This window comes from Cucurbita pepo, chromosome LG04 (assembly GCF_002806865.2).
Source record: "Cucurbita pepo subsp. pepo cultivar mu-cu-16 chromosome LG04, ASM280686v2, whole genome shotgun sequence".
NCBI classification, from domain to species: Eukaryota; Viridiplantae; Streptophyta; class Magnoliopsida; order Cucurbitales; family Cucurbitaceae; genus Cucurbita; species Cucurbita pepo.
Window position 1 is genome coordinate 6,732,956 of NC_036641.1, and position 15,507 is coordinate 6,748,462.

General features: G+C 36.6%; 3 protein-coding genes across 3 annotated transcripts; 2 read left to right on the forward strand and 1 right to left on the reverse strand.

Moving 5' to 3' along the window:
- Positions 1 to 503: 503 nt before the first annotated feature.
- Positions 504 to 5,006, forward strand: LOC111792435 (glucose-1-phosphate adenylyltransferase small subunit 2, chloroplastic). The gene is made up of 9 exons (XM_023673896.1): positions 504 to 903; positions 1,038 to 1,334; positions 1,591 to 1,860; positions 1,945 to 2,124; positions 2,929 to 3,032; positions 3,129 to 3,240; positions 3,335 to 3,433; positions 3,558 to 3,677; positions 4,597 to 5,006. Exons 1-9 carry the CDS (start codon positions 631 to 633, stop codon positions 4,711 to 4,713), a joined length of 1,572 nt encoding a protein of 523 aa, XP_023529664.1. The 5' UTR covers positions 504 to 630; the 3' UTR covers positions 4,714 to 5,006.
- Positions 5,007 to 5,609: 603 nt separating this feature from the next.
- LOC111792440 lies at positions 5,610 to 8,646 on the reverse strand. Its single transcript, XM_023673903.1, has 4 exons — positions 8,346 to 8,646; positions 6,828 to 8,032; positions 6,629 to 6,701; positions 5,610 to 6,004 (listed from the first exon to the last, which is right to left on the reverse strand). The coding sequence occupies exons 1-4, from the start codon at positions 8,442 to 8,444 to the stop codon at positions 5,864 to 5,866; spliced, it is 1,518 nt and encodes a 505-aa protein (XP_023529671.1). The 5' UTR covers positions 8,445 to 8,646; the 3' UTR covers positions 5,610 to 5,863.
- An 897-nt stretch (positions 8,647 to 9,543) lies between these two features.
- LOC111792479 (ankyrin repeat domain-containing protein 2A-like) lies at positions 9,544 to 15,255 on the forward strand. Its single transcript, XM_023673982.1, has 9 exons — positions 9,544 to 9,660; positions 9,875 to 9,916; positions 10,290 to 10,435; positions 10,602 to 10,808; positions 10,920 to 11,068; positions 11,170 to 11,338; positions 12,204 to 12,296; positions 14,658 to 14,797; positions 14,902 to 15,255. The coding sequence occupies exons 2-9, from the start codon at positions 9,883 to 9,885 to the stop codon at positions 14,999 to 15,001; spliced, it is 1,038 nt and encodes a 345-aa protein (XP_023529750.1). The 5' UTR covers positions 9,544 to 9,660; positions 9,875 to 9,882; the 3' UTR covers positions 15,002 to 15,255.
- The last annotated feature ends 252 nt before the right edge of the window (positions 15,256 to 15,507 follow it).

The window sequence follows — 15,507 nt, forward strand, 5'->3', positions numbered from 1 at the left end:
TTTTTTTTTTTTTTTTTTAATAAATAAATTATATTATATTTTTGTTTATGAAATATTATTAAATTTATTGGATGCTTACATTTTTTTAATTTACTATTTTTTAAAATTATTTTTTTAGTTCAACCATTGGAACGAGTCATTTGGTTACGAGATTGACTAGGACAACCACGTAAGAAAAATAATACACACGTGGAATATAAATTAAATTGATTTAATTTTTAAATAAAAATAAACGGTTCCAAAAAGGTCTAAAAGGAAGAGTCCATGTGAGCTATGAATAGATTCGTGAATCCACGTCCACTCAATCTTATCAAAATAGAAAATTACTAATTTCCTTTAATTTTATTTAATTTTATTGGGGAGCCGCTAGAACTTTTATATTCCCCATATTACCCTTCTACAACCACGTTCCAAGCTACCAGAAGCGTGGTAAATGACGTAATAAAGTGAAAGTTGGAAGGTTAAAATCGACCGTAAAACTACACCATATATCAGTGGCGAAGCAAATCTGTCGTTTGGTAGTAGAGTTGCAGAGCTGATCTCTGCTTTTCATTTTCCGGCCACCGGCTCATCGGAGGAGATACTGGGTTTCGCTTTCTGCTTTTTTTCCGATTTGAGTTGACTGCTTTAATGGCATCCTCAATGGCTGCAGCTGGAGTTCTCAGACTTCCCATGACGGCGTCGTCGGCGTCAAGCGGCAGTTCTAACCGTACAAGGAGAAGCAACCTTGGGAGCCTTTCGTTCTCTGAATCTCTCGTTTCTGGTGATAAGATCGACTTTAGAGCTTCTGGTTTGGGATCACGACGTGGTTCCGGTGGTAGAGGGCCTTCTTTGATCGTCTCTCCCAAAGCGGTTTCTGATTCTAAGAACTCTCAGACTTGCCTCGATCCAGACGCTAGCCGGGTTCGTATTCTTGTTTCTTTGTGGCATTCGTCGTTGCTTATTGTTCTTGATGCGTTTCCGGACTTTACGTCGTTTAATTTTCTGTTTTGAGCCGCCGCGAATTGATTTTCGATTATATGTTTTGTGTTGTTTAGAGTGTGCTAGGGATTATTCTTGGAGGTGGTGCTGGAACGCGGCTGTATCCGCTCACGAAGAAGCGGGCGAAGCCTGCTGTTCCTCTTGGAGCGAACTACAGGCTGATCGACATTCCTGTTAGCAATTGTCTCAACAGCAACATTTCCAAGATTTATGTTCTTACGCAATTCAATTCTGCTTCTCTTAACCGACATCTTTCTCGAGCTTATGCGAGTAACATGGGCGGTTACAAGAATGAGGGATTCGTTGAGGTTCTAGCCGCTCAGCAAAGTCCGGAGAATCCAAATTGGTTCCAGGTGATGAAATCAAGCTTAGATTTAGCTTTCATGATCAATACGAATCCAAATTGGTTCTCTGAACGCTGGAATTAAAACTTCCGAATCCATTTTCTTCAAGTTCCTCGAAAATTGATGAAATCAAGCTTAAATTTATGCTTTCATGATCAATACGAAAATTGGAAAAACTGAAACCTATCATTTTGTCCTGAAATTAGAACTTCCGAATACATTTTCTGAAACCTATCATTTGATAGTTTGACACCATAATCTGTAGGGCACGGCTGATGCAGTTAGGCAATACTTGTGGCTATTTGAAGAGCATAATGTATTGGAATATCTAGTTCTTGCTGGTGATCATTTGTACCGAATGGATTACGAGAGATTCATTCAAGCACACAGGGAGACTGATGCTGATATCACTGTAGCTGCATTACCCATGGATGAAGAGCGTGCTACTGCATTTGGTCTGATGAAGATTGATGAAGAAGGGCGTATAGTTGAATTTGCAGAGAAGCCAAAAGGAGAGCAATTGAAAGCGATGAAGGTGGATCCAAACTTTCTATCCTCTTTGGCTGGTTATTACTCTCAGCGACCAATCTTTATCATTGCTATGTCTTCTTTCTTACAGGTTGATACTACTATTTTAGGGCTTGATGATGAGAGAGCGAAAGAGATGCCTTACATAGCCAGCATGGGTATTTACGTTATCAGCAAGGATGCGATGCTGAGTCTTCTTAGAGATAAATTTCCCGGAGCAAATGATTTTGGGAGTGAAGTTATTCCTGGTGCAACTTCCATTGGAATGAGGGTAATCATATAATGCTCAAGACAAGTCATAATATCATATCATCCATATATTTTGTAAATTTCTTAGTGGGAATGTGGTGGTAGTTATAAATGGTGTCAGAGCTAGACACCGGGCGGTGTACCAGAGTGAGGACACTGGCCCCAAGGGGGGTAGCTTGTGAGATCCTACATCAGTTGGGAAGGGTGTGGAAACCTACCTCTAGTGGGCACGTTTTAAAAACCTTGGGTGGAGGTCCAAAAAGGAAAACTCGAAAAAGACAATATCTGCTAGCAGTGAGCTTGAGTTAGGGTGGATTGTGAGATCCCACATCGGTTGGGAAGGGTGTGGAAAACCTACCCCTAGTGGGCACATTTTAAAAACCTTGGGAGGAGGCCCGAAAGGGAAAGCCCGAAGAAGACTATCTGCTAGCGGTGGGCTTGAGTTAGGGTGGATTGTGATCCCACATCGGTTGGGAAGGGTGTGGAAACCTCTCCCTAGTGGACGCGTTTTAAAAACCTTGAGGAGAATCCCGAAAGGGAAAGCCCAAAGAGGATAATATCGGCTAGTGGTGAACTTGGACTGTTACAGGAAAGTATCAAATAATGGAATTGTCCCGTGCAAAGTCCAAACATTTCACGTATGATCAATACTAGGATTCAGAAGAGAGAAAAGGAAAAGAAAATAGACAAAGTTTAGACTAACGAGAATTCTGATCATGAACTCCTGTCACTTTGACTGTTCTTGGTTTGCTGCAGAAAAATGACTGTAAAGCTACTTTTATTGGGTCATGATCTCTATAACAAAGATGTTACTTTGACATTACAGGTGCAAGCTTACTTGTATGATGGCTACTGGGAAGATATCGGTACCATAGAAGCCTTTTACAATGCGAATCTGGGGATCACGAAGAAGCCAATACCAGACTTCAGGTAATTTAGTCAAGTTTGATTCAGTTTCCCCATTTTGTTACCAACAAGCTGTTAACTTATCATTTGTTATTTGATACACGAAACACCCAACTGCAGCTTCTATGATCGTTCATCTCCAATCTACACGCAACCTCGATACTTACCGCCATCCAAAATGCTTGATGCTGATATCACAGACAGTGTTATTGGTGAGGGCTGTGTCATCAAGGTAACTCCCTTACAAGCAAAGTAGCTGTTTGCTATGCTAATAGCGTTGTTACATTGTCTCAATTGACATCAATCTTCTTTTATTCTGTTATTAGAGCTGCAAGATTCACCATTCTGTCGTTGGCCTCCGATCTTGCATATCAGAAGGTGCAATCATAGAAGACACTTTATTGATGGGTGCAGATTATTATGAGGTGTGTGACCATATAATAACCTTTTTGATTGGAGCCTGTCTGTTTTGCACTTAGTTTGTTGGCAGTAAGAACTGAGAAGTTGTGAGCTTTTACTGATTTGTTATACTGTGGTGTTCCTCCTCAGACGGATGCCGACCGTAGATTATTGGCGGCAAAGGGAAGTGTACCAATAGGCATTGGCAGGAACTCTCACATCAAGAGAGCTATCATTGACAAAAATGCTCGCATTGGGGAAAATGTCAAGGTTTGGCACGTCAACTTGCTTTGTTTTTATTCATTTATTTTGTGATGCTCATCTTCCAAGTTCTTATTATATCATATCATTCATTCTCGGGGTGGGGTCTCATCGGGATGTTGATTTCCATTATCCTTTTGACTATCAATCAAACCCTCTGAATTCATTGGGAAAGAACATAAAGAACACAGACAAGTAGACAAGAAATTGAGTTCATCAATGCTTCCTTTTCCTCCTAAAGTAATTTTGATGGTGGGAATAAATCTACTTCACATGGCTGCCATATTCATTTCTTATTTCAAAATTAGGAAGCTATAAAAAACAACATATTTATGGTACTAAACTTTTTTATATTTAATTATTTGTCTAATAGGTCGTTGTTCTATTGAACGCTTGAATCCTACCAGATTTAACAGCTATAATATGTCCTCTCCTATTAAAAACACACACACAACAACAAATCCTTAAATTACAAGGGTCAGTCTTGGAAGTACTTACATTTATATCATTTCTTGATATAAGCTCAAGCCTTCCCCTACCAATAGTCATTGTTTTTACTCTCTTGCTGGCATATATAACACCTTAAAATTTCTCTTTTGAAAATCTCTCTCTGCCCTCGTTTTCTAAAACCTTTTCTTAAACCGAGGCTAGAGATTGTTTGGCCGTAGGCGATGTAAGAACGAATTGACTTAGCTCACTTGTTGCTGGAAAGTGAGTACCACACAATCGCAAAGTCTTGGAAGTACTTACATTTTTTTATATAAGTTCACGCCCACCGCTGACTGATATTGTTTTCTTTAGGTTTTTCCTTTCGAGTTTTCCTAGGGTTTTAAAATGCTTTTACTAGAGAGGTTGTCTTTTATATATATATATATATATATATTGTTGTTGTTGGGTGTGTGATATTGAATGAAGTTTGTGATCTCAGATTGTGAATGGAGACGGTGTGCAAGAAGCAGCAAGGGAGACAGATGGGTACTTCATAAAGAGTGGGATCGTGACAGTAATCAAGGATGCTTTGATTCCCAGCGGCACTGTTATCTAAACACCACAGCATAACAGAACAGCGCACAGAACAGAGCAGACACGATTTTCACTCAACCGGTGCCACTCTCTCTCTCTCTCTCAATTCGTAGAAAATGCAAAGCTTATAGGAAGAGAATCCCACACTCCACACTCCACACTCCACACTCCACTAGGCCCTATTATATAACTTATGGTGCAATCATCCCTCTCTTCTGCACTCAATGTTTTTGTTCCATACTACTTTATAAATAATCAATAATCAAATTCTGTTTCAGTGATTGTTAGTATGAATAAAGAGATTTGATTTCCATCTTCTGCTTTTCAAGATTATACTTTAGCTGTTCTTTATCACTTCAGACTTAAGAAACTTGGAATGTCATAAAACCCCACCAAAATAAACAGCCTAAAAGCCTCCAAAACCCGAGGTATTACAATGAAATTTGTGTGTCGTGCCCGAAGCTCTCGAGTCATATGTTATACAGTAGTAGGGATCCGAATCAAATTGAAAGGTTCCTGTTGCAGAACAGTTGTAGGGCTCTGCATCGGGAACATACTTTCAGAAAATGAGTACTTCTCTTATTTCTCATCTATCAAATTCTCAACCTCGCAACTAATAGATTCTTGAATTTTTTAATAGCTCATAACTTATTCAGCATTTTTTAAAAAAATTCACAATCTCCCGACCACATAATTAAATACAAAAGATGAAATTTTTTTAGTTAGATAAATTAAAGTTCAATGATCTATTAGACACATAATTTATAACATTCAAGCTCGAGAGATCTAAAAGCTCAAAAGACCAAACTTAAAATTCAACCTTGTTTTATGATCCTATTTTTCCAGTCACAATAAATTCACTGAAATGTTCTCATGGTTTTTACTGTGTATGGAATTTATGTTTGAATTTTGAGGGCGTACGGACCAAATGAACAAAAGCTCAAATTACAAGAACCAATATGTTCAGAGAATACAAGTACGAAGTTGAACCGAACCAAAATACGATTTAAACCTATCTATGTTTTAACTAAACTTCGAACACGAAAACGAGTAGTTAGAGCCCCACCATTTACAAAGAGGACATGATCCGAGAGGAAAATTCGAACATAATTATACATCGATTACCTTGCTATTAATCGTTATGGAAGTTACCTTCTAGTAATCCATTGCAACTACTTGTCCACAATATTTCTCCATTTATCTTTCAGGTCAACTGGAGTACGAGTGTCATCAAATATATGACGACCGAATTCCAAAATTTTCCTCCACGGAAGATTTTTATTTACTGAAGAAGAGAATCTCTGAACTCCTTCCTGAAAAGAAAAAAAAGGTCATTTTTGTTAGCACAATGAGAAGCAAATAATGATTAAAAAACAATGTAGTTTTGGGCCATTTCTTCTCATGATCAACATATGTTCAATGGAAATTTGGATAAGAGTTCGCACATATCAGTAAACTACACAAATGCGTCGAGTGCGAATGAAAACTGAAGCAGCATGAACTCGAGCATCCTTTAAGTATTATATGCATTATGCAGCACAATCAAGATTTTTCAGTTCAAAAAATGTATGAAGAAATCACAAGAAAACTTTTCTACAGAGTGGATGATTTCAATCAGCTTCGCCAACACTTGGATGAGAAACACAAAAGAATCATGCCAGGTGCGTTCAAATATAAGCATACCCTTTTGAAATATTTCATTTGAATTATTTGTTCCCAAACTAAAAATTAATGAATAAATAAGTAAAAACAGATCTAGTAGTTTATATGTACACTGATGTCCTGCAAAACTAGAATGTTTTATAGCGATTTCAGTATTAAGCAAACGGTGGTAGTTAGACGTTATCAATTGATTCTAGTCTGGAAGATGGAATCTAATAACAATTGCAGATGCTAAAAGTCAAAACATCTTTATTGATCAACTGATGAACTAGTACCTTCAACATGTCCTCCTCTTCGGTAGACCATCGCATTCTCTTACGCTTCTCACCGTGAAACATCAAGTTTTTGCTGCAAATCAGGAATTGATAGTTAGTTGCAATTGCTTATGAGTATCAGAAACTTCAGAAAGACACCCACCAACGTACTGCAATCCAGTAATATAGAAATTGAATGACAGCCTACGATGAGACTTACAATTGATTAGGCGACGCTGGTTTCAGCTTTAACTTTCCAGACGTAGAAACTTTCTCGACTTTGGTTGATCGATCTTTCCCAGGTTTTGGTGTTTGTATATGAGGAGATGTTTTCTCCCGTTTTGGAGTTTGCATATGAGGTGACTTTGTCCCATGATCTGGAGTTTGTCGACGCAATGACATTCTAGGAGAATTAAAATCCTTCCGGTCTACTTTCCTATTAGCTTTCATTTTGAAGCGCTTTTTCTTCACAAATGTTTCGTTCTTCAAATCATTATTTCCAGATGCAGGATGGATATTTTCAGGCTGGATTTGTTCTGCACCATCGCCCGTGTCTTGAGATGCTCGTCCTGCCCCAAGATCAACATCATCTACAGCAGTCTCTTCCTCATCATTCGGAATCTTGGGTTGACCTTGATCCTTCACAATCTCTTTGTCCTCGATGTCATCTGTGAACCTGAAGTTTTCTTCTTCCATCGTTTTCCCATCTTCTTTATCTTCTAAACTTTCATCCTGATGAGTTCCCTCTTCATTCATAGCATCCTCACATGGCTGAACTTCATGAGTAGAATGTATGCCGTTGCTAACACTGGACACGCTAGGACCCTCATGATTTTTGCTGTTAACCCCCATCACCGTCGATAGTTGAACATCTCCTGCTGTTCTCGCATGGTCCTCCCCTTGATTACTTCGATTCTGCCCAACCTGCATATCCTCCTGATCTCGCGAACTCTCGTGATTAGGCAGATCCACATCTACTCCACAAGTTGATACTTCAGTTACTTTCTTCTTACCTGCCTCTCCTAACTGCGGTGAATTGGCACCACTAACCATCCTGTTATCAATGAAATCAGATAACTTCCTCTTTGCCGCCATAGCCTTTCTCCTTAGCTCATTCACAATAACCAAAGCTCTTTTATATGAACAATAAGGACAATAGAATCGCCCCTCTTCATCGAACGAGGGCTTACAGGACATACAGTACTCATGAAGAGCAATTGGACATCCAATTTCAGTACAGACCAACAAGCCACCACTCTCATCGCATCTAATACAAATGTCTTTCTGAAAACAATCTTCCTTATCTGACACATCGTGAGTTTCCTTCCTTGATGCCTCATTCAGAGCGTTATCTTCTGCATTGCACGCATCCTGACCAGATACAAATTCATCATTCAAAGTTTTGTCTTCGGCATTCGGCATATCCTGACCAGATACACATCCATCATGTTTTCAGCAAACAAACTTTCAGTAAACATTCTCTTCCCTTTCTTCGAATTTGTAAAAAAAAAGAAAAAAAAAAANTCTTCCCTTTCTTCGAATTTGAAAAAAAAAAAAAAAAAAAAAAAAAACAGTTCGAGACTAAAAACTAAGTTTGTCAACGATTTCTCGGCGAAATCCGAGAAAGTAAAAACAGTTACAGTCGCGAAAAGCAACAGAACAGTGAGACGACTTGTTTTGCGAGAAGAAAAAAACAAAATGGCTCCATTGCTACAAAGAAAGAGAAGTGAATACGAACCCGGTCAGGGACGGAGGGAGACGCCATAAACGACGGATAAGAATCGGAGGAACGCCGGGAAGGCCTGGACCTTCCGCCACGGCGACTCTTGGTCCTCATCTTCTTCCGGTGCAAGTCCGAACCCTAATCTTTCAGAATCTTCAAAGCTCAATCAACACAAAACTTCTTTCTCAATTCGATATGATGAACGATTCCATTTCCCCTCGGAAAATTATTCTACATAGCAACAGTCGGTGATAATCTCGATTCAAAAACAATTTTGATTCTTGGTCCAATTTGTAAATAAACAAATCTTGTTGTAAAGAACTTCATTTTTGTTCCAATCTTTTAACCCTTTTTTTTCAATTAAAAACTCTAAAAACTATTTAAAAAATAATTTTTTTTGTAATTACAATATTCCAGATATATTTCTTACTTATAAACTCATATCATTCTCTAAATTAACCAATGTGTGACTCTCTCCTAACAAATAGGTATCTTCAAACCCGAAAAAAATACATATTAATAATCACTGAATCACTCTCAGTTTGAAGACAAAAAACTTTATAAATTTAATATATGTACGCTACAAATTTATGATCTACCATTATTAGCACCAATCAGATGCGTTTACAATGTTGAAAAATTAAATTATATGTGATAATATCTTTAAATTATGGTCTTTTTAAATACTTTTATTATTTCAAAAGTTGCAATATTATTCTTGACGTTTTATAAACATTTCAAAATCATCATTGAAAGTACATATTTATTAGATTTGAAAGTAAATTATGATGTAATAATAGTTTTGAAACGTCTATAAAAAATTAAATATAATAATATGAATATTATTTTAAAGTAAAAATTATATATTTTCTAATTAAAAATGTCCACGGGACGAGGGGGTGATGGGATTCCGTCCCATCTCCGCCATCAATTTTATTGTTTATCCGTGTGAAATTCTCCATTTATCTTTACCGGAATCGGAAACCGGCGATACCATTTATTATTACATCATAATGTTTAATAATTAAAAAAAAAAACTAATTTATATTAAGGAATATAATCTCCTAGTAAAATGGAAATATCTGATAATAAATAAATAAATTAAATTAAATTGGCACGACCCCACGAATTACCAAATTTACCCTTCTCCAACGGCGGTGCCGCGGTGGCCGCAGCTCACAAAATACAAAAAGGAAAAGGACAAAAACAAGAAATTAGGGTTTATAACACAAGAGAAACGAATTAACAAAAAACAATTAAAAGTTTCATTAGAGATTCAGGTCGGACGTAGCTTGATCTCTCGCTCTCGTTCTCCCCGCGCCAGGATCAGGTCTGAATTTCTCAATCTCGACTTCTAATTTGCTGTCAATTTGTTTGTGTATTTCATTGCTTTTGTGAGGCAGAGGTTAATATTTCATTTTCGTGTTGGGGTTTTGATCATCGAATATGGATACTGCGTTTGATCGGTTTGTATTACATTGTGGAATGTGGTTCGGAAATGGATTTGATTTTCGTTGGTTTTTGTTTTTTTGATTTCCATGCAGTTATTCTCATGGCTTCCAGTAGTAACAAGGAATCTCTGTCTGGTAAGCAGCTAAATTATGGTGCCGCGGCGTGTGATAGCTGTAGATTGTGTGTTTGTTTATTTGTAGTAGTGTGCAATTTAAGCATTTGGATATGGAATTAGGTCGTGTCTACAGTACAATTCATGTATGATAGCTCTATTACTACTGCTTTGGAAAGCTTGTTAGGTTCATTCCGGTTCATATATTACGCTTGTCTTTACATTTTTGCAGTACTGTGTGGATATGGGGTTTGTATAAGGGAGAAGATGAGCAAAATTCTAGAAATGAGCTTAGTTTTACGCTTATGAATGATTTATAGTTTTAAGATGCATTACTTTCTCTCATGGAACTTCGTTTTTCTTCCTAACATTTTATTTTCTAATGGATTAAACAGGTTCTTCAGACAACAAAAACGCTAAATCTGAAACATCCTCCTCGGGCAATCCTCCACAGGCAGCACCCCAAAGAACTAGCTCTATATTTGATGACCTGCCTCAGGGCAGCCCTTTTGATTTTTCATCCATGACTGACATTCTTAATGTAGACGGTTTTTCTTGAACTCTTCTTTATTTTTATGTTCTTCCCTTTTTAATACTGTTACTTTGCTCCGAGATTTCTTGTTTGGGCCAAATCTTCAGCTTGAACTTCCATTTTATTGTTAAACCTTGTTGATTGTACAATGAATTCTAATTTATTATACACTCAGGATCCTAGCATCAAATCATTAGCTGAACAGATAGCAAAAGATCCTTCATTCAACCAGATGGCTGAGCAGCTTCAACAATTTCAGAGTCCACCAGCTCAAGAAGGAATCCAGTTTGATCCTCAACAATACTTTGCCACCATGCAACAAGTCATGCAGAATCCTAATTTTATGTCTATGGCAGAGCGTCTTGGTACCACATTAATGCAGGTATTTGATCTCTTTTTAGTTCATTGAAACTGTTGCTTGTTGATTGATCGACTATTTATGTAGAATATTCTGTTGTACTGGAGATAAAATTCCATCTTAATTTGTTCACAGGATCCATCTATGTCTCGCATGTTTGAGAGTTTTTCTAATCCAGCAGACGGTGATCAGCTTGAAGAACGAATGGCACATATTAAAGAGGATCCTTCATTGAAGCCTATATTGGAAGAGATAGAGACTGGCGGTCTCCCTTCCATGATGAAGTTGGGAACATTTTACTATAAACTCTGAACTATCGAGTTCAACTCTTATTTAGTTTTCCAAATTATGTTCGTGCTGAATTAAAAAAATTCCTTGCCCGTAGGTACTGGAATGATAAAGAAGTCCTACAAAAGTTGGGGAAAGCAATGGGGCTTCCTGTCCCAGCTGAAGCAGCAACCTCTACTGACCATTCTGGGCTAGATGATTCTGAAGAACCGGAGAATGAGGATGAGTCAGTTATTCATCATACTGCAAGTACTGGTGATGTTGAGGTACATAGCAACAATTTGTTTTGTTTCTTTCACATGCTGCATGGTTGTTATAGCTCATGCTAGTGGTTATGATGTATATTTTATCATTCTTATGGAGGTGATAAAACATTGATGTGATGGTCGGTATACTCAGAATCCCGTATTTTTTATGGATAACATAGGGAAAATTTCAAGATTGGTAGAAGTGCAGTTGTTCCGATTTGTTTTTTGTCATATTTATATGTTCAGTTGTATTGGTTTGTATGCTGGACCTGGACCAGTAAATTTGTGGTTGTCCTAGTTTTCTTATTTTTTTGAGATAAGATGTCATTGTAACCCGGAACTTTTCATTATTTTTATGTACCCATAAGAATCAACTTGTTCTACCCATAAGAAAAAGAAAAAAAAAACATTTTTCTTGCATTTAAAGAAATGTGTCTTTTTGTGTAGAATAAGATTCTTGTGCACAAAGGTCACATTTTACTCTTTCCTTTGATTGGCATTTTGGATTTCTTCTCTGATCAACTAGTTAAAAATGCCCTTTTTACATTAATATATCTTATATATATGCTTCCATCGGTAGTAGCATAATTTATGCTTTGCATCTTTCATTTGTTGTGATGTCTATTGTCACTTCTTGTTATCATGTACATTTTTGTTTCTATCAAACTGAGTTGTGTAACTTGGGCTTCTGCTTATTGCCCTTGTGATATGGAGCTTGCATGCGAAATCATCGTTCTCTAGAAAAAAAAAAAAAATGTGTTGGAGAAATCATTGTTAATCTGCTTATTTTGATTGAAAAAGCTTACCACCTCGCACACTCTTTTATTCTCATTTAAAGAAACTTGCTAGTCTGAGGTACCGAATTTTTGTCCTCGTTTATTAGGGGTTAAAGAAGGCGCTTGCATCTGGTGCTGACAAGGATGAAGTAGATTCAGAAGGGAGGACGGCATTGCATTTTGCTAGTGGATATGGCGAGGTATGAATAATGTACCTCAGCTTTAACCTGCCTTTATATACTTAATTTTTGTTACGACCTGCCTTTATATACTCATTTTTGTTACGAATCCATTTTTGCGTTCACTTGTTGATTTATATGTAAAACATGAGGCATTTCTTCCATGTTAATATAAAGAGGAATCCTGCGGAAGGGGTCGATCCTCTCTGGTAAAGCTGCAAAATAATTTACTTCCCTTCGTAAAGATGCATACAAAGAATTGTTAGCATCAAAGCTTTGTAGTGTGGATTACTTTTCTTGTTCATGCATACAAAGAAAATGCATGCGGTTCTATTATAGAGCTAAGGGTGCTAATTAACACCATTGATTTAAGGTGTTACTAGCTAGGTGGTTTAGAACGTGTAAAATATCATATAATTTATTCATGCCTGTTCTTTATTCAATTATACTTAATNTTTTTTGTGTGCTTATATATACATATATTTATTTAATTATATTCATTTTTATAATTATTTTCTTATTATTTGTTCTCTAAACTATTCTTACAAGTAAAATTTTGAAGTTTTGGTAATATAATTTTTTTTTAAATAATATATTGAGAATGAGTTCATATATTTTAATTAAATATTTAAAAATAAATAAATATTTGTTCTCAACAATTTTCTTTTATTAATTTTTTGTTAACCTAATCATAGGTAAATCTTTTTACTTTTTCTTGGTTTTCATGATTTGGTAAAATGTAATATTTGTGATGTATAATTGAGCTTAACAGAATGAAAGGTAACCGAGGAGTGGGAAATTTCTTACCATACAATCTTTAAATTTATAAATTTCGAATGAAAGTCGAGATGTTGGTTGAAAGCCCACATCGACTAATTTAGGGAATGATCATGGGTTAGGGAATGATCATGGGTTTATAATCAAAGAATACTATCTCCATTGATACGAGATAGGGAATGATCATGGGTTAGGGAATGATCATGGGTTTATAATCAAAGAATACTATATCCATTGATACGAGACATTTTGAGGAAGCAGATCATGAGTTTATAATCAAAGAATACCATCTCTATTGGTATGAGGCTTTTTGAGGAAGTCGAAAGCAAAACCATGAGAGCTTATGCACAAAGTGGACAATATCATACCATTGTGGAGAGTCCGTTTTCAAACATGTTTATGTATATATTTATATGAAACCGAGAGAGAAGGAAAGAATGAAAGGTCAAACAAAAAACAAGCCCCTAAAAGAAGGGAGTCTGACCCATCATCATCCCCTACCTACAAAAAAAAAAAAAAAAAAAAAAATAAAAAAAAAAAAATGTGTTGGAGAAATCATTGTTAATCTGCTTATTTTGATTGAAAAAGCTTACCACCTCGCACACTCTTTTATTCTCATTTAAAGAAACTTGCTAGTCTGAGGTACCGAATTTTTGTCCTCGTTTATTAGGGGTTAAAGAAGGCGCTTGCATCTGGTGCTGACAAGGATGAAGTAGATTCAGAAGGGAGGACGGCATTGCATTTTGCTAGTGGATATGGCGAGGTATGAATAATGTACCTCAGCTTTAACCTGCCTTTATATACTTAATTTTTGTTACGACCTGCCTTTATATACTCATTTTTGTTACGAATCCATTTTTGCGTTCACTTGTTGATTTATATGTAAAACATGAGGCATTTCTTCCATGTTAATATAAAGAGGAATCCTGCGGAAGGGGTCGATCCTCTCTGGTAAAGCTGCAAAATAATTTACTTCCCTTCGTAAAGATGCATACAAAGAATTGTTAGCATCAAAGCTTTGTAGTGTGGATTACTTTTCTTGTTCATGCATACAAAGAAAATGCATGCGGTTCTATTATAGAGCTAAGGGTGCTAATTAACACCATTGATTTAAGGTGTTACTAGCTAGGTGGTTTAGAACGTGTAAAATATCATATAATTTATTCATGCCTGTTCTTTATTCAATTATACTTAATATAAGGTTAAAGAAGACGGTCCTAAGACCGAATTTCTGTAATCCATATGTTGTGGGCAGCTGCCGTTTCGGAATTTTTATCACACATCTGTTCAAAATTTGAAGTGATCATAATTGGGGCCTAGGCTCTGTGAAAATACAAAAGAGAACTATATTGCAATATCAGTAGAAATTATAATATCAATAGCCAAAATCATTCCCACTCCATGGTCCTTAATTCCCTTCATTTATAACTAAGGCTCCCCTAGCTAATCACCACTATGCCCTTATGAATAACACATATATAGTACTCTCATATGCTCATCTTTATAGTGAAAGTATTATGCAAGTTTTTTAAAGATTGTCTAGTTGTTCCTTATTCCTTGACTCGGCCTTGTAAAACTAAGATCATCCCTAAAATTGTCCCTCAGGTTGAATGTTCTCAAATCCTCCTTGAGGCTGGAGCAAAAGTGGATGCTTTAGACAAGAACAAAAACACCGCCCTTCACTATGCAGCTGGTTACGGGCGAAAGGACTGCGTCGCGCTACTCCTGGAAAACGGCGCTGCTGTGTAAGCCTGCGAAACTCCTCGTTTGTTCGTTCGTTCAGTAATGTTCCATTTTCCAGTTTTCTTAATGCACTTATCTGTTCCCCTACCCCATTGCCTGTTTGCAGTACTCTCACAAACATGGATGGAAAGACTCCAATCGATGTAGCCAAGCTAAACAACCAGAATGAGGTGCTGAAGTTGCTTGAAAAGGATGCCTTCCTGTAACTTTATAATCAATCATTCGGTGACATTTATGGTATTTTCTGCATCTACATCTGCTCGGTACATGGTTCCCTGATGTGTTAGAACGAATTTAATTTCATAAAGTGCAAACTATATCGTTACGACTCGTGGTGTTTTATTTTGCTGTCCATTGCTTTGTCACAATAATTTTGTAGTTTTAACTGATTACAGTCAGGTTCAGTACCCTGTTTGTACATTTGGTTTCTTCTTTTACTACATGATTTGTTTGTGTTATACCTTATGATTTTGCTGAGAATTTCACCTTTTCCTTTGTAAAGTCATTTAGAGACTCGATTTACAATCAAATAACTCGATTTACAATCAAATAATCTCTCTCTTTAATGTTATATTTGCATAGGCGTATTCGAAGAAATTCAATGACCCGAAAAATCCGACCCAAACTAGTTATCAATTTCTTTAGATTAGGTTGAGTTTAATTAAATAATAATTTGATGGATTGTGTTAGGTTTATGTGTTTGATTTTTTTT

Coding starts and splice junctions, on each gene's coding strand:
- LOC111792440 (XM_023673903.1), bottom strand. CDS start 8,444: ATGAGGACCAAGAGTCGCCGTGGCGGAAGGTCCAGGCCTTCCCGGCGT. Junction 6,702..6,827: donor CCAGCGTCGCCTAATCAATT/GTAAGTCTCATC, acceptor CCTGATTTGCAG/CAAAAACTTGATGTTTCACG. Junction 6,005..6,628: donor AAGAGGAGGACATGTTGAAG/GTACTAGTTCAT, acceptor TTTTCTTTTCAG/GAAGGAGTTCAGAGATTCTC.
- LOC111792479 (XM_023673982.1), top strand. CDS start 9,883: ATGGCTTCCAGTAGTAACAAGGAATCTCTGTCTG. Junction 9,917..10,289: donor TAACAAGGAATCTCTGTCTG/GTAAGCAGCTAA, acceptor TGGATTAAACAG/GTTCTTCAGACAACAAAAAC. Junction 10,436..10,601: donor CCATGACTGACATTCTTAAT/GTAGACGGTTTT, acceptor TTATACACTCAG/GATCCTAGCATCAAATCATT.
- LOC111792435 (XM_023673896.1), top strand. CDS start 631: ATGGCATCCTCAATGGCTGCAGCTGGAGTTCTCAGACTTCCCATGACG. Junction 904..1,037: donor TCGATCCAGACGCTAGCCGG/GTTCGTATTCTT, acceptor TGTGTTGTTTAG/AGTGTGCTAGGGATTATTCT. Junction 3,678..4,596: donor GCATTGGGGAAAATGTCAAG/GTTTGGCACGTC, acceptor TTGTGATCTCAG/ATTGTGAATGGAGACGGTGT.